Here is a 25685-nt window from a genome sequence, read left to right as displayed (position 1 = left end):
CCAAAGTATGAGAACTAATGATGTAAACATAAAGCCTGAACTTTTTTTTTTTTTCCTGTAGAGATGAGGTCTTGCTATGTTGGCCAGGCTGGTCTCAAAACTCCTGGGCTCAAGCGATCCTCTCGCCTTGACCTCCCAAAGTGCTGGGATTACAGGCATCAGCCACTGCGCCTCTGTAGGGTCCAGCCCTACAGAGTTCTGTGAGCCCCTCCCGGCTGGTGCAGAGACGAGATATTGTAGAAATAAAAGGCACAAGACACACAGAAAAGAGAATTTGGGCCTAGAGGTGCACTGCTACCCAAATTGCAGGAGACCAGCAGTGGCCCCGAGTGCCGGAGGCTCTCACTTTTATTGAGTTGCATATCTGGGGGCAGGGTGGGTAGGGCATGGTCTTGGTCCAAGACTGGGGGCAGGGCAGACAGGGCGTGGCAGTGATAGTGTCAAGTACGTCACGTGTCATTCAGGTTGGGGCTCGGCTATTTCTGGCACCCGAAGTGAGGTAAGGAGCATAATGTATCAGTACTTTTTCTAAACTTATCAAGAAAGAACTACAACATTCAGATTTATATTACTATTACTGATTATCTTTTCTAAGAAAAAAGGAACCAGGTGCAGAAGCAGAACATGAGAGTGGACATGGAACGTGAGTCCTGAAGCACAGCATCACGTAGAGAAATAAGCCCATGATGTCTGTGGGCCTCTCTGACAGCCGTCAGGCCTCACCGCAAGAGCTTGGAGAAGCGGAGTTTTCTCCTAACTCCTCCGGGGAAGGAGACGTCTCAGCTATTTTGGACATCTCCTTCCCTAGCTGGCTAAACAGCGGGCACTTTCACAGTGCTGCCGCACAGCCAAGGTGCCCTCCAGCAGCCCTTACACGGGCGTGACGGAGGGCTTAGAGCATCCTGCCTTAGTGTCATTCACTTCACAATGTTACCCCAGGTTCACCTTCCGACCTGAGAGGCATTAGTAAAAGAATTAAGACCACATATGAATAACTAATAACTACTACGCTTGTATTTCTAGTTACTTTCTTCTTTATTATTTATATGAAAATAGGCGGAGACTTTTTCCTCCTGCCTCGGTGCTTATGGGATCTTCCCCCTACATGCCTGGCCCATTTGTTTTTTTCAGTGATGGAAAATAGGAATGCTGCTGCAGATAGAGAATTCAGCTGCTTCATGGAGAACTGAAATGCTATTCCTTTTTCATTTTCCTGCACCAGCTGTGCCATTTTGCCATATATTTTTTTCATATGCATGTGTGGGACACCTACCTCCTTCACCCTGTCTGTTCCCTGAGGACAGGGAAACACTGTCATTCTCTGGGCCTCCCCCAGAGACCTTTCCTGAACAAACACAGTGAGGACTCCTGGTGAAAGAAATTTAACAGTCACTTAATCCGTAACCCTTACTTTTTGCTTGAAAACTTTATTAAAATAAGGATTAAACCTGAAAAAAAAGAGCGATGAGAATGCTAGCCCTTTGCATAAAATCAGCAAGAAAAAGGAAACAGGGAGAGAAAGAGAGGAAAGGAAGGGAGGAAGGGAGGGAGGGAGGGAGGGAAGGGAGGAGGGGCAGGAGGAAGGGCGGGGATATCAGTCCTCTTCACTTCTCCCTGGAGACTTAGAAGGGGAGGAGAAGACCCCCTGCCCTCAGTGCCTGCAGCCTGTAGCGGGGAGAGCTGTGGGCAGGTTCTCTGTCTCCAGGCTCAGTGGCCTAGAGAAGTAAGTTCCCACCAGAGCAGAGGCCCAAGAGTCACAGATACCTAAGCCTACTGTGAACAGATTATCCCAAAGGAATATGAACTCCAGAAAGTTGATCAGGGAACTGGCATTTGGGAACAAACAATTAATCTGGAAGCCTAGAGAGCCTGAAGAGGCAGGGCCATGCACACGAGCTTCTAACTGCCCTTGGGTGCCACGATCTGCCGGACATAGTTGACAACATTGCTGTGGAGCTGGGAGGCGGTGGATGCGAAGGTCTCCTTGGCGAGGGTCTGGGCCACCTCACTGCCACCCATCATTGCGTGGTACAGCGGAAGTGTGTACTTCTGCTTCCCCTGCAAGAAACACACGTGCCTAAGCAGCTTGCCGGTGGGTGTGTCCAGCCCTCCTGCCCAGTCCCAGTCTAATAGCAGCCATGGCTAGGTGCTAAAACGGATGTGGATTCACAGCTGGAATGAGGAGTTTTCCATCAGAAGTGCTCTAATTCAGGCATCTTGGGGGCCAAAGACCCATGGAGATGGATCTCAGTATGCATCCCAATTCATGCTAACAAGGGGATGTCTACACTCAACAAAAACGAATGAGGTGGGTTGACACAATGGGACTCCAGACTTTTGGAAAGGCGTAGGCGGTGAGCCACCAAGTGAACAGCAGGTATCGATGGCTGCAGCACATAAGGCTCGTGGCTGCAGATGGTCCAGTCAAACAAAGGAAAACCCGCAGGTCAAATTCACGCAAATGTAAGACAGCGACATCACAAGTTCCTAAAATCTGGAGCCTTGAGGAAGCTGTCAGAGGGCTCAGAATATCCCCAAACAGGCACGCAGCCCTGACTCCCTGCAGATCAGTGAATCTGAGCATTGCTTCCTATGCAGCCCAACCCCCTCCCTGCTCCGGAATCTGATGACATTCAGTTCACCCTGAGAGCCCTGGGCCCTTCCCCAACAGGGCAACTTTCACATGGCGATGGAGGGTCTGGTTGGGGTCCCAACCGTACCCAAGTCACAGGGCAGAGGGGACCTACCCTCCCAGCCTTCGCTCCTCTTGCTCATCCCCTGGCCCCTTTCCCTCTTAAGTTTCCCACAAGATGCCGTCACCCTCTTTCCCACCTGTGGGCTGGCTCTGAGCAGCTTTTTCCCCTGGGGTCTCACCAGCTAAACTGCAAAAAGCTCTGCAAGCCTGCAGGCCTCCTCTTGTCTCTAGAGCAATGCCTCCAAAGCCACACTAGTAAAGAGGCTGAGGGGTAGGGTCCTCGGGTCACTGCCCCTCCCTCGGTGCCTCAGATGAGCCCTCGATGAGCACTGCCCACGTGACTTGTGCACGTGTGGCTGAGTGGGTCCCGGGGTGCTTGCGGGAGCAGCTAGGCAGGGGTCTCCCACCTGGTCCTGCAGGAACTCCTTCACTTTCCAGAAATCTTCCTGGTGGTCGTTCTTAAGGACGATTTGGCCCCATCGTAGCCGCAGCTCTGCATTCTGGGCATTTGAGATATTTGGGTATGTCTCTCCAAGTTTCTTCACATTCCCTAGAGAAGAGAAAGAAATGGTTTGTGGCTGGGCATGGTGGCTCATGCCTGTAACCCCAGCACTTCAGGAGGCTGAGGGGGGTGGATCACTTGAGGTCAGGACTGTGAGACCAGCCTGGCCAACATAGCAAAACCCCGTCTCTACTAAAAATACCAAAAAAAAAAAAAATCGGCCCGGTGTAGTGGTGCATGCCTGTAAATCCGGCTACTTGGAGGCTGAGGCGCTAGAATCAAGAATCACTTGAACTCAGAAGGGGGAGTTTGCAGTGAGTCAATAGCACCACTGCACTCCAGCCTGGTCCACAGAGCGAGATTAAAGCAGACATATTTCCCCAAAATATCCCATCCCACATTTCCTCCCACCACTCACCTGCTAAAAGTCATCTTGGCTCTAACTTTTTCACCCACTGGTGAATTTTTTTTTTTTTTTTTTTGAGACAGAGTTTCGCTCTTGTTACCCAGGCTGGAGTGCAATGGCGCGATCTCGGCTCACCGCAACCTCCGCCTCCTGGGTTCAGGCAATTCTCCTGCCTCAGCCTCCTGAGTAGCTGGGATTACAGGCACGCACCACCATGCCCAGCTAATTTTTGGTATTTTTAGTAGAGACGGGGTTTCACCATGTTGACCAGGATGGTCTCGATCTCTTGACCTCATGATCCACCCGCCTCGGCCTCCCAAAGTGCTGGGATTACAGGCGTGAGCCACCGCGCCCGGCCCCACTGGTGAATATTATTTTGACTGAGCGGACACAAAGCATTAGTGGTTGAGAGCTTTGGATGACTGGGTTCTACGTGACCTGTTTGTACCTCGAGTTCATTCTCTGTTATCTGGCCGTTAACATCACAGCACCTACTTTCCAGAGGAGTTGTGAGAATTAAATGACTTAATAGACACGAAGGGCTTACAGGAGTCGCCTGCAGAAGCTTCAGACTTGAGGAGTGCCAGGCTTTACTACTTTGCCCTTGTGGTGCTTGTAAGTAGAACCTATAACCTCCAGATGGCACATTCTTTGTGGAGTTCCACCCTCCCTACTGTATATGGCAGTCCCCTAGGGGCAAGCATCATTACGTTTTGTCTTTTTTTTTTTTTTTTAGACAGAGTCTCACTCTGTCACCCAGGCTGGAGTGCAGCAGAGTGATCTTGGCTCATTGCAACCTCTGCCTCCCAGATTCAAGCGAGTCTCTTGCCTCAGCCTCCCGAGTAGCAGAGACTACAGATGTGCACCACCACACCTGGCTAATTTTTGTATTTTTAGTAGAGGTGGGGTTTCATCATGTTGGCCAGGCTGGTCTTGAACTCCTGACCTCATGATCTGCACACCTCCGCCTCCCAAAGTGCTGGGATTACAGGCATGAGCCGCTGTGCCCAGCCAGGACACTACTTTTTATAAGTCTCCCTCTAGCCCCTGACATAAAGCTCTGCACACAAGGATTCTTGGTTTACCATTTTTTCTTACCAGGAGGGAGAGGGGATTTCTGGAGGATCTTATCCAGGAAGTAGACCAGCTGGTAGGTCTTCCAGGGAGAGATGGCCACAGCTTCAATAGCCTTCATGTCCAGCTCCTCCGCTGCCCACAGCTGGGCTAGCTCTTCAGCAGGTTTCATGAGTGAGTCCCCAGGAGAGAGATCAGGGAGGTAAGGGGGCCAGCCAGGGGTATTCAGCCATCGATCAAACTCAAAACCTGTTTGGCAGAAGGAGAGAAGATACTATCAGAATTCTCTGGCCAGGTTATGGTCAACTGGTTCAGGCCACTCCCAGAGGCCTCAAGTTTCTCCCCTCTCCATCCCAAACTCTTTCCCCAGCATTTAACATTACTTTCCCATATAACCACTTGCTCCCATAGGGTCCTAGTTATCCTAGAGATTGTGCGGTTTCTACAGTGTAAGTGCTTTTTGAGGGGGGAAAAAAAGTGCTTTTTGCTCCAAATTAGCACTGTGTTGTCAGAGCCAAGTTGATGGATGCTATATTCAAGTGCACATTCTCTCTTTTTTTTCTGAGAAAGTGTCTCACTCTGTCGCCAGGTGTCAGGCTAGAATGCAGTGGCGGGATCTTGGCTCACTGCAACCTCCACCTCCTGGGTTGAAGCAATTCTCCTGCCTCAGCCTCCTGAGTAGCTGAGACTGTAGGCACGTGCCACCACGCCCAGCTAATTTTTGTATGTTTAGTAGAGATGCGGTTTCACCATGTTGGCCAGGATGGTCTCAATCTCTTGACCCTGTGATCCACCCACCTCAGCCTCTCAAAATGCTGGGATTACAGTTTTTGTTTTTTTAATTATTATTTTTTAAAAGACAGGGTTTCACCATGTTGGCCAGGCTGCTCTCGAACTCCTGACCTTATGATCTGCCCGCCTCAGCCTCCCAAAGTGCTGGGATTATAGGCGTGAGCCACCGTGCCTGGCTCAAGTGCACATTCTCTTACCGATCACCAGAACCACACTGTTATGTAAGCACCGGGGTTCTAGGACCAGACTGCCTGGGTTCCTATCCCAGCTCTGCCATTAACCAGCTGGGAGGCCACAGGTGTGTTACCTTATCTCTCTGCACCTCAGTTTTATCTATAAGGTGGGGGTGATAGGGCCTGCCTCAGTGACAGTTGTAAGGATTACATGAGCAAATAAACATTAAAAGCTTAGCAGACCACCTGATGAATAGTAAGTACTCTGGAATTATTATTTTTGAGACAGTCTCGCCCTGTTGCCCAGGCTGGAGCGCAATGGCGTGATCTCAGCTCACTGCAACCTCCACCTCTCTGGTTCACATGATTGTTCTGCCTCAGCCTCCCGAGTTGCTGGGATTACTGGCGCCCGCCACTACGCCCAGCTCATTTTTTTATTTTTAGTAGAGACTGGGTTTCACCATGTTGGTTGGCCAGGCTGGTCTCAAACTCCTGATCTCGTGATCCACCCGCCTCGGCCTCCCAAAGTGCAGGCGTGAGCCAAAGCGCCAGGCTGTATTCTGGAATTATTCACTACCATTAGCTTCAGAGTCTCATAATGTTGAAATGCAAGCCTCTGACTAAAGAGTAGGTGCTACTAAGGCCTCACCATTCCCCCGTCAGAGGACATGGACTTCACCAAACCAACAACAGAGTGACTCAGGGTTCAGTTCACAGCAAGAAGTGGGGGTATGTCTAACGGACTGTGTCATCCATGACAGGACATCTTTCGTCCTTTCTTTGGAAGCGGTACATCCCAGGCAGAAATCAGGACAGCCACCGGGGCTGCCTTCACTCAGAAGGCCGTAGGAGGGACTGCTGCCACCGCTCCTGCCACGTGAGTTTTGGCTTGGGGCAGTGGCGTGGCAACGGCAGCTCTCCGGGCAAGTTCAGGGTCTATGTGTGTCCAGGTGGGAGGAAAACCAGAGGAGAGAGTAAGGAAACTGACTGGGAGAAAATGAAGCAGCGAGGAGTCAAAATAAGTCATTTTTGTGAAATAAATCCCAGAATTCTGGGTTTGCTCCCCAACGTACCCCTACCTGGCTGACACTGCTCCACTGTTTTCCCATCCACCACCATCTTTCCAAGTGTAAATTAGATATTCTCCACTATTTTAAAGAAGCCTGTGGGCCAGTTTCTCTACTTACCTGGAATGATATCCACTCTTTTTTTCTTAAGCTCAGGGAAATACTCCAAGTAGAAGTCCAGAAAATCATCGGCTAAGATGCTTTGGAATTTGAATTCATGGACATAGGCCTGTGAGGAGGGAAGACTCTTCAGACCCTCTCTGGCCATGTGGGGAGTGGAGTCCCTGTGTCCTGGGTCCTCCTCCAACCCCTTACCTCTTTCGCCCCCTGCCTCTACCCTTGCTCTGGCCCAGTGGCTTTATCCGTTCCTCTTCCTTCTCCCCTCATGTGACTGTACCTTGAGAAAATTGTCAAACTGATCCTGATCACCCACCAAGTGGGCCAGGTATGAGACAAAGCAGAAACCTTTCTCATAGGGAGTCTCATTATAGGTGTCGTCCGGGTCAACACCTGGCAGAGGAGAAAGCAGACAAGACTTGAGCTTTTGTAGCCTGTCACCCTTAACGTTCTTCTCCAGCTCCAGTCAAAGACTAGCAATGGAAGAGATCAGAATTCAGCTTCCCCAGCAACAAGGCCAAGAAGGTGTCCAGATCCTGGCCCCTCTCAAGGCCAAGATCTCTCTCTCCACATCTTGGCCTCTCTCAAGGTACTTCCAAGGAGATCTCAGAAGGGCATTCACTGTGGATCTAATACGAGGACAAAGAAACCAGCCTTCTGGAGGAACGGCCACATTTCCTTAGTCCCAGGATATGTTTTGTGTGGGCAGCTTCCATCAACTCTTCCCACTGAGCACCAGGCTATGTCACTTCCAGCCCTACTGGTCACCACCTAAACACTCAAACCTCCCCTGCCAGATCAATTGTGGGTTTTTTTGTTGTTGTTTTTTTGAGACAGAGTCTCGCCCTGTCACCCAGGCTGGAATGCAGTGGCATGATCTCGGCTCACTGCAACCTCTGCCTCCTGGGTTAAAGCGATTCTCCTGCCTTAGCCTCTCCAGTAGCTGGGATTACAGGCGCACGCCACCACACCCAGCTAATTTGTGTAGTTTAAGTAGAGACGGGTTTCACCATGTTGGTGGCTAGGCTGGTCTCAAACCATGATCCGCCCACCGCAGCCTCCCAAAGTGCTGGGATTACAGGCGTGAGCCACCGTGCCCAGCCAATGTGTTATCTTTACAACTGTTCCGGGCTAAAACTAATTACCAGTCTCCAAGAAATTCATCTGCACACTTAACGATATCAAGGAACATGAGCTTCAATTGCATAAAAAGGTTTCAGATTCATCACACATGGAATAAAGGAAAATGTTAGGAAGTAAAAAGCTCTGAACTTGGAGAGAGGACCTGGATCTCAGCTGCAGTCATGCCCTGGTTAGATACATGACCTGGGCAAGACACTTAATTTGTCTGATACTCAGACCCGTCCTCTGCAAAATAAGGGTAATGCTTTTACTCTACAAAATCCACAAGTCTGCCCTGATGGCAATGAAGGAATGGGAAAAGGCCTGGTAAAATGATATGGACTTGTACAAATGCAAAGCAATGGTAAAGTCATCACGAACCACAGAGAACTGGACAGAACTCCTATCTGGCTGCAATGGCTTGGGTTCAGTCAGCCTAGTGACCAGAGAATTGGCTAGAAAGAGCTCTGGAGCACTCCTCCCTCTGAAGAAAGTATTCTAAATGTGCACTGATCAACATGAAGCTCAAATTAACTTGGGGCTCCAAGCTCAATTGAGGGGAGTGGGTGTCAGACAGAGGAGCCTCCTGGACCTGGTTCAATCTTCACACGGAGCTTGTTGAGTGGGTTTTCCTCTCCAGTGATGTCCATGTGCTGACGCAGCAAAGCCCGCCCCGTTGCAGCCTCCAAGCAGGTGTATGCAGCGCCTGGTACAAAATCAAACATAAGCTCCAGGAAAGTCTGTCACCACATCCAAGTGTATTTTCCTGTGCTGCCTCCTTGTGGCCTCAAGAAGAACAGTGACAGATACCTGAAGCTTAATAATATTACCCTCCTGGGGACCCAGGGCAAATAGGGACAGTTACAGAAAGCCTGACTTAGTCCCTAGCTCCCTGTTGCTCTGGGTTACAAAGGACTTGGTTAACTCAGGCTGTTGGCCTCTCTTCTAAGTGAGGACTGGGGGAATCACACCTTTCTAACAGTTACCTTTGCTTATCAAAGTACTATATTTTTATCTTATTTTATTATTTTTTGAGACAGTCTCTCACTCTGTCACCCAGGCTGGAGTGCAATGGCACGATCTCAGCTCACTGCAACCCCCGCCTCCTCCTAGGTTCAAGAGATTCTCCTGCCTCAGCCTCCCAAGTACTTGGGATTACAGGTGTGCACCACCACGTCTGGCTAATTTTTTGTATTTTCGGTAGAGAGCGGGCTTCACCATGTTGGCCAGGCTGGTCTGAAACTCCTGACCTCAGGTAATCTGCCTGCCTCAGCTTCCCAGGGTGCTGGGATTACAGGTGTGAGCCAACATGCTCAGCCTTATTTTTAGATAATGATTTAATCTTCTTCTTCTTTGTTTTTTTGAGACAGAGTCTTGCTCTGTTGCCCAGGCTGGAGTGCAGTGGCATGATCTCAGCTCACTGCAACCTCCGCCTCCCCAACTAAGCAATTCTCCTATCTCAGCTTCCTGAGTAGCTGGGACTAGAGGTGCACACCACGATGCCTGCCTAATTTTTGTATTTTAAGTAGAGACAGGGTTTTACCATATTGGTCAGGCTGGTCTCGAACTCCTGACCTCAGGTGATCCACCTGCGTCAGCCTCCCAAAATGCTAAGATTACAGGAGTGAGCCACTGCCCCCAGCAATGATTTGATCTTCTATGAAAGTCAGAATTATTTTCATGACTGTTTCTGTCAAACAAAAGAAATTATCACCCCCCAATTTTTAAGGATCTCTGTCTTCCTCTGCATTAAAAACAATGACTGAGAGAAGAGTGAAGTGGAGGGGGACAGGGTTTTGAACCAGCCAGCTCTGCCCCTTCCTAGATGTTCTGACTCTGAGCAAGTGACTCAGCCTCTCTGAGCCTCAGTTTCTTCAACTGTACAACAGGATAAAAATATTTGCTTGGGCCGGGCATGGTGGCTCACGTCAGTAATCCCTGTACTTTGGGAGGCCGAGGCAGGTGGATCATGAGGTCAAGAGATCGAGACCATCCTGGCCAACATGGTGAAAACCTGTCTCTACTAAAAATACCAAAATTAGCTGGGCGTGGTGGTGCACATCTGTAGTCCCTGGTACTTGGTAGGCTGAGACAGGGGAAATCGCTTGAACCCGGGAGGCAGAGACTGCAGTGAGCCGAGACAGCACCACTGCACTCCAGCCTGGCGGCGACAGAGCGAGACTCCTAAAAAAATTAAAAAAATTGTTTGCAGGATTCCCAACGGCTGATTAAGATTTTCACAAACAGCTCTTGCTATATATATTCTGAATGAAAGTATAGATTTGTACAAACTTTCTGGAAAGCCATGGACAATATGTACTAAAAAGACGAAGTAATTTAAAATGTTCAGGGCCAGGCACAGAGCCTCTCACCTGTTGTCTCAGCACTTTGAGACTTTAGGCAGGCAGGTCACTTAAGGCCAGGAGTTCGGGACCAGACTGGCTAACATAGCAAAATCCTGCCTCTACTAAAAATGCAAAAATTAGCCAGATGCGATGGTGCACACCTGTAATCCCAGCTACAAGGGGTGGGATGCAGGGGAGCTGAGGCAGGAGACTTGCTCGAGCTGAGATAACACTGCATTCCAGCCTGGGCAACAGAATGAGACTCTGTCTCAAAAAAAAAAAGTTCAGATCCAGAAATTATGTTTCTAAGAATTTAACCTTATTGAAATAATCTGATATAAACAGACATCTATATGTAAAGAAGTTTACCAATATATTTCAATGGAAAATTGTAAACAACCAGTAAATTATGAAACATCCATATATGCAGCTATGGAAGAAAATCTAATGACCTGGGGAAATGTTTTAAAAACATCAGTTATGGTTTGACCATTCATACACACAGAAACATGTTGGAAAGAATACCCTACTGCCTCGTCTCTTCACTCCCACTTGTGTTCTGAAATCCCGTAAGGAGATCACACTGGCTCCACAGGTTGAGAAGGGGAAGCAGAGCCCGTAGGAGAGAGGAGGGCACTTTACCAAAGAGGATGGTGGAGATCCTCCTCTGGGCGTACATGGTGAAACCTTCATTGAGCCAGAATTCACCCCAGTTGGCATTGGTGACCAGGTTCCCAAACCAACTGTGGGAGATCTCGTGGATGATGACATCTGCCAAGGAGCGGTCCCCAGCTAGCAGGCAGGGGGTGACGAAGGTCAGACAAGGGTTCTCCATTCCTCCAAATGGAAAGGACGGTGGCATGAAGAGCAAGTCATACCTGCCAAGAAGCAGGGAGGTCACCGAGAGGCCCGGGCTTCCCGGATCAGATCCTACCTCACTTCCCTGACCAATGGCTTTCCAGCCTATTTCCAAGCCCTAAGACATGCAGTCGCTAAACAGGCAGAGGACAATCTCGGGCCCAGTGTGGAAAATACAGCCCAGGCTTCTCAGCGCTTCTCCCATGTGGCTGCCCTGCCTTGCTGGGACTTCCCTCGTCCAGGTGGCGTCTGCTCTCCCAGAGCTCACTCTCCAGGCACTTGTTTCCCGCTCTCCTTCCAAGCAGGTGTGGAGGTGGTAAGTATATTATCAGCTCCGTCACATGGAGTTCCCTGGAGGCCAACCTGGTGTCATCAAGGCCAACATGGAGCCTTTTATCTAAGAAGACTAAAGTCTGAAGATGTCAAAGTTAAAAATGGAGCGTGGGGAAACTTCCAGCAATGGGAAAACACAGGTCAGCAACGGCCCTTGACAGTGCTGCCCCACCTCAAACTTGGCAACTGCAGGGCACATTCTGATCACCTCAAGAACCTCTTTTCGTCTGGGCACGGTTGCTCACACCTATAATTCCAGCACTTTGGGAGGCAGAGGTGGGTGATCACCTGAGGTCACAAGTCCAAGATCAGCCTGGCCAACATGGTGAAGCCCCGTTTCTACTAAAAATACAAAAATTAGTCCAGACACAGTGGCTCACACCTGTAATCCCAGCACTTTGGGAGGCCAAGGCAGGCAGATCACAAGGTCAGGAGATCGAGACCATCCTGGCTAACATGATGAAACCCTGTCTCTATTAAAAATACAAAAAATTTGGCTGGGCTTGGTGGCTCACGCCTGTAATCCCAGCATTCTGGGAAGCTGAGGTAGGCAGATCGCTTAAGGTCAGGAGTTCGAGACCAGTCTGGCCAACACGGTGAAACCCTGTCTCTACTAAAAATACAAAAAATTAGCTGGGTGTGGTGGTGGATGCCTGTAATTTCAGCTACTGGGGAGGCTGAGGCAGAAGAATCACTTGAACTCGGGAGGCGGAGATTGCAGTGAGCCAAAATTGCACCATTGCACCTCAACCTGGGCAATAAGAGCGAAATTCACTGTCAAAAAAACCACCCCTCCAAAAAAAAGTAGTCAGGCATGGTGGCACGCACCTGTAGTCCCAGCTACTGGGGAGGCTAAGGCAGGAGAATCGCTTAAACCCGGGAGGCACAGGTTTCAGTGAGCTGAGATTGCGCCACTACACTCCAGCCTGGGCAACAGAATAAGACTCTGTTTCAAAAAAAAAAAAAAAAAAAAAATTAGTTGGGTGTGGTGGCAGGCGCCTGTAATCCTAGCTACTCTGGAGGCTCAGGTAGGAGAATCACTTGAACTTGGGAGGTGGAGATCGTGCCACTACACTCCAGCCTGGGTGACAGAGCAAGACTCCCATCTCGAAAAAATAAAAAAGGCTCTTCTCCTAGGTCCTCTCTTCAGCAACAGTGAGAAGCCTGGCTCACACCCTCCTCTCCTTCACTTCTGGGATCAGGGAAACTTTGCTCTGGGAGGCAGAAGGAGGAGAAGCCACACCAGGAGGGAGAATGGGAACCAGGGACTCAGCTTAACTGGAGACATTAGAGTCAATGCAATACCACACCTTCCCCAAACATAAGGTCCAAAAAGCTTCTCTCCTGTTGCCAAAAATTCTTCTATCACCCCGTCGTACTCCTTCTTGGCAGCATCAATCAGGCAGGGCTCAGCCCATACCCGGCTCCTAAAGACAAGAGAGCAGAGAAGGCGTAATGGTGATTAGAGACCACTGCAGAGACCTGATCCGAAAGCACCTGGAGAAAACCGGCCTCTGCCAAGTGAATGTGACAATTCGGTCAACCACAGTGACAGGTGGTGCAAGAACAGATCACTCACACAGATCCAAGAGACCGCTCACTACACCTGAGAAATAAGAACCCAGGACAGCCTCGCAGAGGTGGAAGCTGCCTTTTAGGCAACAGGATCTAAACCCACAGTGCTACCTGGTTATGGCTTCTCTATTGAATGCAATCTTGCAAAAGTTATTTAACTCCTCTGAGCCTCGGTCTCCTCATCTGTAAAATGAGTGAAGATTAAATAAGACAGCATTACAAAAGCCCTTCAAACAGTGGTTTATACAGCAAATTAGTTTCCTTCTCCCTACTTATAGGAGAGATGAAGAAAGGGTTCTAATAATAGAATCTGAAATTGAAAGGAACCTTAAGAGACAAGATTTTTTTTTTTTTTTTTTTAAAGACAGGATCTTGCTCTGTTGCCCAGGCTGGAGTACAGTGGCATGATCCAACCTCTGCCACCCAGGACTCAAGTGATCCTTCCACCTCAGCTCCCTCACCCCAGTAGCTAGGACTACAGGTGCATGCCATCATGCCTGGCTAATTTTTTTTATTTTTTGTAGAGGCAGGGTTTCATCATGTTGCCCTGGCTGGTCTCAAGCTCTTGGGCTCAAGTGATCCACCTGCCTCAGGTTCTCAAAGTGTGGGGATTACAGGCGTGAGCCACTGTGTCCAGCCTAAACCAATTAATGTTAATAGAAATTTGTTAATTGCCTTAGTACAATAACGGCATTGCGGTTACAGGGGAAAATGCCTTTATTCTTGAGAGAGGCACACAGATATACTTGCTTTTAAATGGTCTAGCAAAAACAGAAACAAATCTACTCATAAACAAAACTAATATGACAAAGTGGATGGTTCTATAGGTGACCGATGCATCATCCTTTCAATTTTCTAGATATTTGAAATTTTCATAATAAAAAGATAGGGAAACAAAGGTGACTTGGAAGAAAACAAAAACAAAAAACAAGATCTAGTCTATTGGAAAGATGCAATGGACTCAGGGTTCCTGCAGCTAAAGGCTCTGCTTGGCCAAGAGCCCCCGGCTGTGCCATAGAGCTGCTTTCCCACACGGACATATGAATGAGACTGGCCAGGCCTGGTGGCTCATGTCTGTAATCCCCATACTTCGGGAGGCCGAGGGGGACAGATCACCTGAAGTTAGGAGATTGAGACCATCCTGGCCAACAAGGTGAAACCTCGTTTTTACTAAAAAAAAAAAAAAAAAAAAAAAATTCAGCAGGGCATGGTGGTACGCACCTGTAATCCCAGCTATTAGAGAGGCTGAGGCAGGAGAATCACTTGAACCCAGGAGGCAGAGGTTGTGGGGAGCTAAGATCACACCATTGCACTCTAGCCCGGGTGACAGAGTAAGACTCTGTTTAAAAAAAAAAAAAAAAAAGAGACTGATGGCAAAGTGGGATGGGTCCAGGCCACTATGAGGGAAAACTTCCTCTCTGCCTTTGCTGAAGCATAGGAACTATTCTACCAGGAGGAAAAGATACAGGGAAACCAGTATCAGGTACTTCCCGAATATCAAAAGCAAAGACCTAGCCATGGAAAACTGCACATGCATGTGAGGAAGCACAGAGAGTCTGGGCTTACTAGAGGACAGGATCAGACTGGGATGGGGAGGCAGTGGCACGAGGTGGGACATGAGAGGCCCAAGAGGGTCGGGTCACAAAGAACCTTATCTGCCCTGTTATAGAACTGAGCCTTCAGGAGATAAAGATCAGCCTGGCCAACACAGTGAAACCTCGTTTCTACTAAAAATACAAAAATTAGCTGAGTGTAGTGGCATGCGCCCATAGGCCCAGCTACTCAGGAGGCTGAGGCAGGAGAATCACTTGAACTCGGGAGGCAGAGGTTGCAGTGAGCCAAGATCACACCACTGCACTCCAGCTTGATGACACAGCGAGACTCCATCTCAAAAAACAAACAAACAAAAACTAGAGCTGGACCTTCAGAGCCATGGGAGCATTTTAAGCCAACAGGTGACATGATCAGATTTAGTTTTAAGAGATCATTCTGACTGTAGGACACAGAAAATATGTTAAACTACAAGAACGGGTGAGCTTCTCCAAGAAAAGCACGCAGGAGAAAAGAACAGGTCAAAGACAGAAGCTTGGGGTAACACCGACATACAAGGAGCTGGGCAGGGGAGTCCAGGAAGGAGACCAGAAAGGATTAACCAGAAGGCCCTAAGACCAGCATGGGTGGTGCCACAGAAGCCAGAGGGCCAACAGGGAAGAAAAATAGCAGAACCCTGAAGACGAGGGCTAAAAAGCATCCCATGTGTCAGCTGTGTTGAGGCGAATGGCCTCTCTTACTACAGAGTTTCAACAGCATGACAGGGGTGGGGCCTGGATTCCAACAGGTTGTAGCAATAAATGACTATGGGGTGGGGGAGTTTTCAAGAAGTGCAGCCAGTGAGTGTACACGCCACTCAAGCTACCTGGATACAGAGGGAAGGACAGTGTGTTGTGCCAGAAGAGAATATGCACTCAAGGGTTTTTTGAGTTTGTTTTGTTTTTGAGGTGGAGTCTCACTTTGTCACCAAGGCTGGAGTGCAGTAGTGCAATCTTGGTTCACTGCAACCTCCACCTCCCAAGTTCAAGTGATTCTTGTGCTTCAGCCTCCCAATTAGCTGGGATTATAGGCATGTGCCACCATGCCTGGTTGATTTTTGTATTTTTAGTAGAGTTGGGGTTTCACCATGTTGGCCAGACTGGTCTCAAACTCCTGAACTCAGGTGATCCACCCACCTCGACCTCCCAAAGTGCTGGGATTACAGGCATGGGCCACCGCACCCAGCCTTGAGTTTGTTTTTTGCTTTGCTACAGATCTAAGAGAAACTGGCACTTGTCTAGAGGGGGAGGCTGGAGGTTTGAAGAAAAAGGCAAATGATGAGGCAGAGTCCTGGAGGGCATGTGGGGGGAAGAGATTTGGCTTTAAACAGAAGGAAGGACCTTCGTCAGAGTCTGGAAGGGTAAAAGCAGATGAAATGACTTTTCAAACGGAGGACAAGTAACTGACATAATCATATCTGATGAATTTAATATTCTCAATAAAGCAGGAGACAAGACCATCTGCTTAAGTGAGGGGATGGGGTTTGGATTGAAACCTGATGAGAAGAGTAGAGCCTTAGAATTGCTTAAAGGAAGTGAGATGGAAAGATAAATAAAAGGGCTGTTGAACAACCTTGAAAGCACATCGGCTGCTGAAGACTGTACATCTGTTACATTTTTCTTGAAAACCCCACAAATGTCTGTTTCAACTTTTCTTTAATTCCAGGTTTTCAGGAAGAAATGAGAAGGTATGTATAGTGGTATTACTGTGCAGTCTCATTATTTTCTCCATCTCCCAAATACCCACTCACAGAAGTAGAGAAAAGGAATTGTGTAACAAGGGACTGGGACATTATAGCAGCAGGATAGTGGGCAAGGGGGTCTGGGGTGTTGGTGAGAGGTAATCAGCCACATACTTGGGCAGGGAGAGAAGCCCGGCCAGGAGGGACCTGACCACCCAGGAGAAATGAATGGCTTTCCAGAAGGGAGGCTGCCATGCGCTCAAGGGGGAGACATGGTGGGATCTAGTGGGAGGGAGGCCGTCAGAGAGCTGGAAGGTTAGCAAGTCAGAATGAATGAGGATACGGTGCTTAAAAGTTCAGATATGGTACAGTTCATGACAATGACTATGTCTAGGCCCTAAACTCCAGAGCATGGCTGTGAATGTGGGTGGCTGACAGAGTGGAGAAGACTCCTTGAGTAGAGGTCAAGAAACCCTGAAGGTTGATGCAGTGGCTTATTCCTGTAATCCCAAAAATTTGGGAAGCTAAAGGGGAAGGATCTCTTGAGTCCAGGAGTTCAAGATCAGCCTGGGCAACAAAGCAAGACCTTGTTTCTGCAAAAAATAAACAAAATTAGCTGGGCATGGTGGTATGCACCTGTGGTCCCAGCTCCTCTGGAAACTGAAGTGGGAGGACTGCTTGAGCCTGGTAGCTTGAGGCTGCAACGAGCTGTCGTTTTGACACTTGCACTCCAGCCTAGGAGAGAGCGAGACAAGAAAGGAAAGGGAAAGGGAAAGAAGGGGGGGGGGAGGGGAGGAAGGAAGGAAGGGAAGGAGGGAGGGAGGGAGGGAGGGAGGGGAAAAAAGAACCCTGTAGCCACCCTTAACCCTGGGTATTAGACAGAAGGGAAAAGTCACCAAAGATGATGCAACAGGACACCAGACAGAAAAAGACCAGGGGACAGCAGTCAATGTCTTCAAGGAAATACTTTGTGAACTGTTCTACCACCACCTTGGATTTCAAAATTACCACAGTCCTTCAGCCCAGTGGACTTCAGCTTACTGCAAGTAGAAGGGTTAAGACAGGCTAGCCTGGGTCATCCAAGATACCTCCACCAGGACACACATTTCTGTCAAAATAAATGAGAATGCGGCTGGGCGCAGTGGCTCACACCTGTAATCCCAGTACTTTGGGAGGCTGAGGCAGGTGGATCACCTGAGGTCAGGAGTTCGAGACCAGCATGACCAACATGGTGAACCCCTTCTCTACTAAAAAATACAAAACATCAGCCGGGCATTGTGGTGGGTGCCTGTAATCTCGGCTACTCGGGAGGCCAAGGCAGGAGAATCACTTGAACCTGAGAGGCAGAGGTTGCAGCGAGCCGAGATCACGCCATTGCAATTCAGCCTGGGCAACAAGAGCAAAACTCAGGCTCAAAAAATAAATATAAATATAAATATAAATATAAAAATCAATATATGAGGACACTCTCAGTCAAGCCGCAATCTCATCATCAGTAGTGTGGTGCAAAGGGCACTGGATTTGCAATGGAAATACCTGTATTTTAACTGCAGCTTTGCCAACTAATGGTCCTGCACAAGCCATTCACCACAGCCTTGGTTTGCTTATTTTTAAAATGTAGAGAGTACCATCCTCCTTGAGTCTGTGTAAGGATTAGACAAGATTATACAAAAAAGGGCCTACTGGGATATATTCATAACTCCCCTCTGCGCAGGATTTTCTTCTTGCAGTAACAGGGACTGGGATAGGTGGCACACCTTGTCAAAAGACCCTCCCATTTAATAAACCCCCACAACACCCTAAGACGTGACCCAGAAGACAACGACTATCCATCTAATCAGGCAAGGAGTTAAGTCTTTACCACCAGCTAAGTGGATTCTGTCACCTAGTTCGATATTCAATGGTGTCATTTTATTACAGGAGTACAAAAAAATTCTTTATCATTCAATATCTTTAGAATCTATTTTTCTCTCATTTCCCATTAATAGTTACAAATAGAACCTTAGTAAGGATATTCTTGAAAACAACATTCCTTTACTTATCTATCTGCTTGTCTATTGCAAAGATGACATCCTTTGGTTATTCCCTGCCCTGCCTATTAGGAAGACAGCCCTTCGTGAGAGGAGGGCACTTTGTCTTTCCAGACTGGTACGTTTTGAGTGTGTGCTGTAGGAGCAGATGCCAACGGAATCCCATCTATTATTCCATCCGACAACCAGAAACTAAGACTCATGATACTAGCAAGTGCCACTGAGCCAAGTTATGAAGTCTGAGGCTTGTAACTAATCTTGTCAAGGACACCAATGCCCCCAGAACTGGGAGCAGGGCCAGAGATAAAGAACAGCAACAGCGCCAGGAAAAGGTCACGGTTTCACTGTCCGGCCTTTGATGCTCCCACATCGGGGCCAAGGGTGGCAAAAAATATGAGAGCCAGGAAAAACCTATGCTCCTGGTCAAAGCCCTTTTCTCGGATAACCTTACAAAATCCCTTTTTATCTTGACAAGATCCATCTGACTTCATGGAGGCATTGCTGTCACCACAGGCTCAGACTCACGCATCTGCTGTGGACACTTCCCTCTTAGAAGGAAATAACGATACCAAAGTTGTATATTTCCAGGAATTAAGTGCTAGAGAAAATGGGGAGATTTGGTACAAAGATAGGAAAGTAAATATAGTTGCTAGAAGGGCATTTAGAACTTAAATATATTAATAAAGATCCATTTCCCAGGCTGGGTACAGTGACTCACACTTGTAATCCCAGCACTTTGGGAGGCTGAGGCAAGTGAATCACCTCAGGTCAGGAGTTCGAGAGCAGCCTGGCCATCATGGTGAAACCCCATCTCTACTAAAAATACCAAAATTAGCTGAGTGTGTGGTGCATGCCTGTAATCCCAGTTACTCAAGAGGCGGAGGCAGGAAAATCGCTTGAACCCAGGAGGTGGACGTTGCGGTGAGCTGAGATCGTGCCACTGCACTCCAGTCCAGCCTGGGAAACACGGCGAGACTCCATCTCAAAAAAAAAAAAAAAAACAAACTCCAGCCTACATTACAACATCCATGGACAACATCCTTGTCCCAGGCAAGGCAGCCCAGGGCAGCGCTACTGCTAGCAGGGCTGATGATGTCATTCCAGGCAGCAGGATTAGAACTGGAGACAGGGAGTGAGAAAGGCAGGGAGAAAACAGCACTTCCCCCAGTTGTGCTCACGCTGCATGCTTCTCAGCTGCAGAAAGGCTCTGGACTCAGAGAGAGGATCCAAGACTGCCCAAGAACCACCCCAGCAGGTCCACTGGTCAGAGTCCTCCTCGCCTCTGAGGTCAATCCAACCTTGCCTGTCGGGTCTTTGTCTCCTACCTGGGTCCAACTTCAGCAGAAACCAGATCTCCGATGGCCAAAGCTATCAGATAGGAGGGAATGGGCTGACACAACTGGAAGAAGAACTTATTTGGACCTCTCTTCTCCCAGGTGCTAGCACTCATCACAGCTGTGAAGCCATCTGGGACCTGACAACAGAAAAAGCTTAGGAGATTTTACCTGGAGAGAGTCTCCTTTTGATTAGTTTGAGTAACAGCATGACCAGCCACCTGTGTGTGACGATAATGGCCCAGGGTCTATCTTGGAGAACACAAGGTTTCAAGAAACTAAATCTGTGCTTAACTGAAGGAATTTCGAGGAGGGCTACATACAATTTCAGCAGGTGCAAGAATTTAAAAATAAGCCATTCTTCCGAAGTACCACTGAAGGGATATAATTATTTACCACTGAAATGCGACCTGATTGATAGAGCTGAAATTATTTCTTATTCCCAAGGGTGGGTGCACCTAATCTTAGTCTCCTTACCTCAATAAGAGCTGAATATTTGTATTTAACGGCAGGAGTGTCGAAGCAAGGGAAGAAGGCCCGGTTTAGGACAGCCTGGCCCTGGGTGTACACAAAGGGCTTCTTCTTTCCTGCTGTCTGCTCAGGAGTCAACCAGCAAACCTAAGCAAAAAGAAGATTTCAGAACTGACATCTCCCACACGAGCTCAGTCTTGGCCAGAGAAGGGAGCTGGCTGGAATGAGAGAATTTTAGGTAATTCTTAAACTTTCTGCCAGACAGTCTGGTTTGGACCACAGAGCTCTCTCCTCTTGTGTATTTAGTTCATCCTGGTATCTAAGCCAAGGTATAACGTCCACTTCATGGGGCAGAGCCACCGGAAAGCGTCTATTCCTCACTGCATCCCATGGGTCATCTCAGGGACCCTGGACCTGGCCTCTGACCCTGTCATGTGTCCCCCACCTATGCCCTTCTCACTGCAGTAGTTTCTCATCAAACAAAAATCTACTGAAGCAGCTGTATTTGGACTTGTGATGAGACACAGAAAAGCAGAACTCAACTGGGAGTCAGTGATTAATAAGTATTTTCTTTTTTTGTTGTTTTTTTGAGACAGAGTATCATTCTGTCGCCCAGGGTGGAGTATAAAGGTACAATCTCAGCTCACTACAACCTCCACTTCCCAGGTTCAAGCGGTTCTCATACCTCAGCCTCCCAAGTAGCTGGGACCACAGGTGTATATCACCAAGCCCAGCTCATTTTTGTATTGTAGAGAGAGGGTTTCGCCATGTTGGCCAGGCTGGTCTCCAACACCTGGCCTCAAGCAATCCGCCCACCTCAGCCTCCCAAAGTGCTGGGATTGCTGGCATAAGCCATCACGTCCAGTCTAATATGTGTTTTCTTTCTTTCTTTTTTTTTTTTTTTTAGACGGAGTTTCGCTCTTGTTACCCAGGCTGGAGTGCAATGGCGCGATCTCGGCTCACCGCAACCTCCGCCTCCTGGGTTCAGGCAATTCTCCTGCCTCAGCCTCCTGAGTAGCTGGGACTACAGGCACGTGCCACCATGCCCAGCTAATTTTTTGTATTTTTAGTAGAGACGGGGTTTCACCATGTTGACCAGGATGGTCTCGATCTCTTGACCTCGTGATCCACCCGCCTCGGCCTCCCAAAGTGCTGGGATTACAGGCTTGAGCCACCGCGCCCGGCCGGTGTTTTCTATTTTCTTTTGAGACGGAGTTTCGCTCTTGTCACCCAGGGTTGAATGCAATGATGTGATCTTGCCCAAGGTTGAATGCAATGATGTGATCTCGTCTCACTGCAAACTCTGCCTCTCGGGTTCAAGCGAGTCTCCTGCCTCAGTCACCCAGGTAGCTGGGATTACAGGCATGCATCACCACAGCCAGCTAATTTTGTATTTTTAGTAGATACAGGGTTTCACCATGTTGGTCAGGCTGATCTTGAACTCCTGACCTCAGGTCATCTGCCCGTTTCAGCCTCCCAAAGTGCTGGGATTACAGGTGTGAGCCACTGCACCCAGCCTAGTATGTTTTCTATTCCTAAAATTTACCTTTTCAGAAGAAATTTATTTTATATGATAGATACTGGTTACATGACTCATAATCTGTTTTCTGTTAGCTCTTAAAAAAAAGGGGCAAATCTGGGCCGAGCCCAGTGGCTCACGCCTATAATCCCAGCACTTTGGGAGGCCAAGGCAGGTGGATCACTTGAGGTCAGGGGTTCATGACCAGCCTGGCCAACATGGTGAAACCCCATCTCTACTAAACATGCAGAAATTAGCCAGGTATGGTGGCACATATCTGTAATCCCAGCTACATGGGAGGCTGAGGCAGGAGAATCGCTTGAACCCAGGAGGCAGAGGTCGCAGTAAGCCAAGATCGCAGCACTGCACTCCTGCCCCGGCAACAATGCAAGAGTCCATCTCAAATAAAAAAAAAAAAAAAGCGAAGGCAAATCTGAATGATTACAACAAAACCCAGTTTTTGCCTATAGCAAACAGGCGTTCGTTCACCACACAGATATAATGGGGGAGGGGGACAGGGTGGAACATGTCAGTAACAAATACCATTTAGAATTTGGAAATGGATTTGATTACTCCAGGATGATTCACAGGGGAAGAAAACTTTCCGACTGGACCTTCAAAGACAAAGCAGGATTGAGATGGCTGGAAAGGAAGTGAGGAGACATTCACAAGGAGATGAAGGGCAACATGAGCAGAGGCATCAACAGATGTGGGCTCCAGACGCAGAGTGGGGAGGCAGGCCTGGGCAAGTCTAGTGAAGGGCTCTGAACACAGGTCTCTGCCTGAGACCTACTTTAAGAGGCATAAGGGAGCTACATTGGGATGCTGAGATTTTCTTTGAGATTTTGTGTGTGAAAAGTTTAATTAGTCTCCTTATAACAGGTACAGCACAGTATAGATAGGGTTGAGAGAATAACTTCACAGTGGAGAAAGCTGACAAACACTGCTTCAACCAGAGGACCAAGATCAACACTGACAGTCATAAATCATGTGGATACTATGCGCCTTCAATACCTGATGAAAATGGCACTTCGGCCAGGTGCCGTTGCTCACACCTGTAATCCCAACACTTTTGGAGGCCGAGGAAGGCAGATCACCTGAGGTCAGGAATTCAAGACTAGCGTGGCTAACATAGTGAAACCCCATCTCTACTAAAAATACAAAAATTAGCCAGGCATGGTGGTGCGTGTCTGCACTCCCAGATACTTCCGAGGCTGAGGCAGGAGAATTGCTTGAATCCAGGAGGCGGAGGTTGTAGTGAGCCGAGATCGCGCCTCTGTACTCCAGTCTGGGCAACAGAGTGAGACTCCATTCCAAATAAATAAATAAAGTCTATTAAAAAAAAAAAATTAGCCCTTATGTCTTCCTCGGCGCTGCCTACGGAGGTATCAGCGATCACCTCCTCGGCATCATGGCCGCCCTTAGACCCCTTGTGAAACCCAAGATCGTCAAAAGGAGAAGCAAGAAGTTCATCCGGCACCGATGAATTTTGACCGATATGTCAAAATTAAGCGTAACTCGCGGAAACCCAGAGGTACTGACAACAGGGTTCGTAGAAGGTTCAAGGGCCAGATCTTGATGCCTAACACTGGTTATGGGAGCAACAAGAAAACAAAGCACATGCTGCACAGTGGCTTCTGGAAGTTCCTGGTCCACAACGTCAAGGAGCCGGAAGTGCTGCTGATGTGCAACAAATCTTACTGTGCTGAGATCGCTCACAATGTTTCCTCCAAGAACCGCAAAGCCATTGTGGAAAGAGCTGCCCAGCTGGCCATCAGAGTCACCAACCCCAATGCCAGGCTGCGCAGTGAAGAAAATGAGTAGACAGCTTATGTGCACATTTTGTGTTTAAATAAAACTGGCATCTTCCTTAAAAAAAAAAAAAAAAAATTAGGCCAGGCATGTTGGCTCATGCTTGTAGTCCCAGCACGTTGGGACGCCGAAGCCGGCAGATCGCTTGAACCCAGGCGTTCAAGACCAACCTGGGCAACACGGCGAAACCCCATCTCTACAAAAAATAACAAAAATTAGCCAGGTGTGGAGGTGGCAGGTCTGTGGTCCCAGCTACTCAGGAGGCTGAGGTGGGAGGATCACTGGAGCCCATTGAGGTCAAGGCTGCAGTAAGCTGAGATGGTACCACTATGCAATCAATGATGATTGATCAGTTGACTGACCATTGAACACCATTAATCAGTGATGTTTTTACTGAACAGCTAGAAAATGAGATTTTTTTTTTTTTTTGAGACACAGAATCTTGCTCTTCACCCAGGCTGGAATACAGTGACATGATTCCGGCTCACTGCAACCTCCGCCTTCCAAGTTCAAGCGATTCTCCTGCCTCAGCCTCCTGAGTACCTGGGATTACAGGCATGAGCCACCACACCCAGCTAATTTTTGTATTGCTAGTGGAGATGGGGTTTCAACATGTTGGCCAGGCTGCTCTCAAATTCCTGATCTCAGGTGATCTGCCAGCCCAGGCCTCCCGAAGTGCCGGGATTACAGATGTGAGCCACCACGCCCAGCCTGGAAATGAGTTTTTAAAAGCACAGTGTAGGGAGTTTTTTGACCCTGTCTCAAAAAAAAAAGAACAAAAGAAAATAAATACAAGAGTTAGCAATAAGAGCTAACACAGCTTACCATGTACCACGCACCATATTAGCCACTTATGGAAAGACAACTCATTTAATATACTGACGTCAAGGACTTAGACTACTGCCTGGCTCATCTTATTAAATGTTAGCCATCATCCCCTCCACCAAAATTGCTTACTCATCATCTTTGCTTTTCCGTTGTTAAAACAGGGTCGTACTGTATCGCTCAGGCTGGAGTAATCAGGCCATGAAAGAAAGTATCTCGGGGCCCCCAAAATCACTAAGGAAAACTCAAGCTAGGAACTGCTTGGGGCAAACCTGCCTCCCATTCTATTCAAAGTCACTCCTCTGCTCACAGAGATTGATGCATATCTGATTTGCCTCCTTGGAAAGGCTAATCAGATACTCAAAAGAATGTAACTGTGTCTCACCTATCTGTGACCTGGAAGCTCCCTCCCCACATCTAGTCCCCCTGCCTTTGCTTCAAGTTGTCCCACCTTTCCAGACAGAACAAAGGTACTTCTTACACATACTGATTGATGTATCTTGTCTCCCTAAATGTGTAAAACCAAGCTGTGCCCTGACCACCTTGGGCAAATGTCGGCAGGACTTCTTGAGGCTGTGTCATGGGCGTGTCCTCAACCTTGGCAAAATAAACTTTCTAAATTAACTGATACCTGTCTCCGTCGGCTCCAGGGATTCTCCCACCTCAGACTCCCGAGTAGCTGGGACCACAGGTGCGCCACCACCACACCCAGTTAACTTTTGTATTTTTAGTAGAGACAGAGTTTTCATCATGTTACCCAGGCTGGTCTCCGACTCCTGGGCTCAATGGAGCACTCCCCCTGGGCCTCCCAAAGTGCTGAGATTACAGACGTGGAGTAATTGTTATTTTAAATGACATGAAGAAAATGGAGCCCGGTGCAGTGGCTCATGTGTGTAATCCCAGTATCCCCGTCCCTGCTAAAAATACAAAATAATTAGCTGGGGCCGGGCACAGTGGCTCACGCCTATAATCCCAGAACTTTGGGAGGCCGAGGCGGGTGGATTACATGAGGTTGGGAGTTGGAGACCTGCCTGACCAACATGGAGAAACCCTGTCTCTACTAGAAATAGAAAATTAGCCAGGCATGGTGGTACATGCCTGTAATCTCAGCTACTAAGGACGCTGAGGCAGGAGAATTGCTTGAACCCAGGAGGCGGAGGTTACAGCGAGCTGAGATCGCACCATTATACTCCAGCCTGGGCAACAAGAGCGAAACTCTGTCACAAAAAAAAAAAGAAAAGAAAATTAGCCGGGCGCGGTGGCTCAAGCCTGTAATCCCAGCACTTTGGGAGGCCGAGGCGGGTGGATCACGAGGTCAAGAGATCGAGACCATCCTGGTCAACATGGTGAAACCCCGTCTCTAC

General features: G+C 48.3%; 1 protein-coding gene across 2 annotated transcripts in view; it reads right to left on the bottom strand.

Moving 5' to 3' along the window:
- Window positions 1–1407: 1407 nt before the first annotated feature.
- The window catches only part of LOC108283229 (arginyl aminopeptidase), a 26660-nt gene continuing 2382 nt past the window's right edge, over window positions 1408–25685 (bottom strand). Inside the window, exons 2-11 of one of the 2 annotated variants that reach the window (XM_017499459.2) lie at window positions 20172–20312; window positions 19686–19834; window positions 12795–12911; window positions 10936–11171; window positions 8541–8654; window positions 7107–7219; window positions 6830–6938; window positions 4702–4926; window positions 3103–3245; window positions 1408–2058 (exon numbers count right to left, since the gene is read on the bottom strand). In XM_017499459.2, the coding sequence (XP_017354948.1) occupies window positions 1900–2058; window positions 3103–3245; window positions 4702–4926; window positions 6830–6938; window positions 7107–7219; window positions 8541–8654; window positions 10936–11171; window positions 12795–12911; window positions 19686–19834; window positions 20172–20312 (1506 nt within the window). In that variant the 3' untranslated portion in view covers window positions 1408–1899. The remainder of the gene's footprint in view (window positions 2059–3102; window positions 3246–4701; window positions 4927–6829; window positions 6939–7106; window positions 7220–8540; window positions 8655–10935; window positions 11172–12794; window positions 12912–19685; window positions 19835–20171; window positions 20313–25685) is intronic. The other variant, XM_017499460.2, reaches the window with a different exon arrangement.

Source organism: Cebus imitator, unplaced genomic scaffold (genome assembly GCF_001604975.1).
Source record: "Cebus imitator isolate Cc_AM_T3 unplaced genomic scaffold, Cebus_imitator-1.0 Scaffold257, whole genome shotgun sequence".
NCBI classification, from domain to species: Eukaryota; Metazoa; Chordata; class Mammalia; order Primates; family Cebidae; genus Cebus; species Cebus imitator.
The sequence above is the reverse complement of the archived record's forward strand: the minus strand, read 5'-3'. Positions and strand labels throughout refer to the sequence as shown.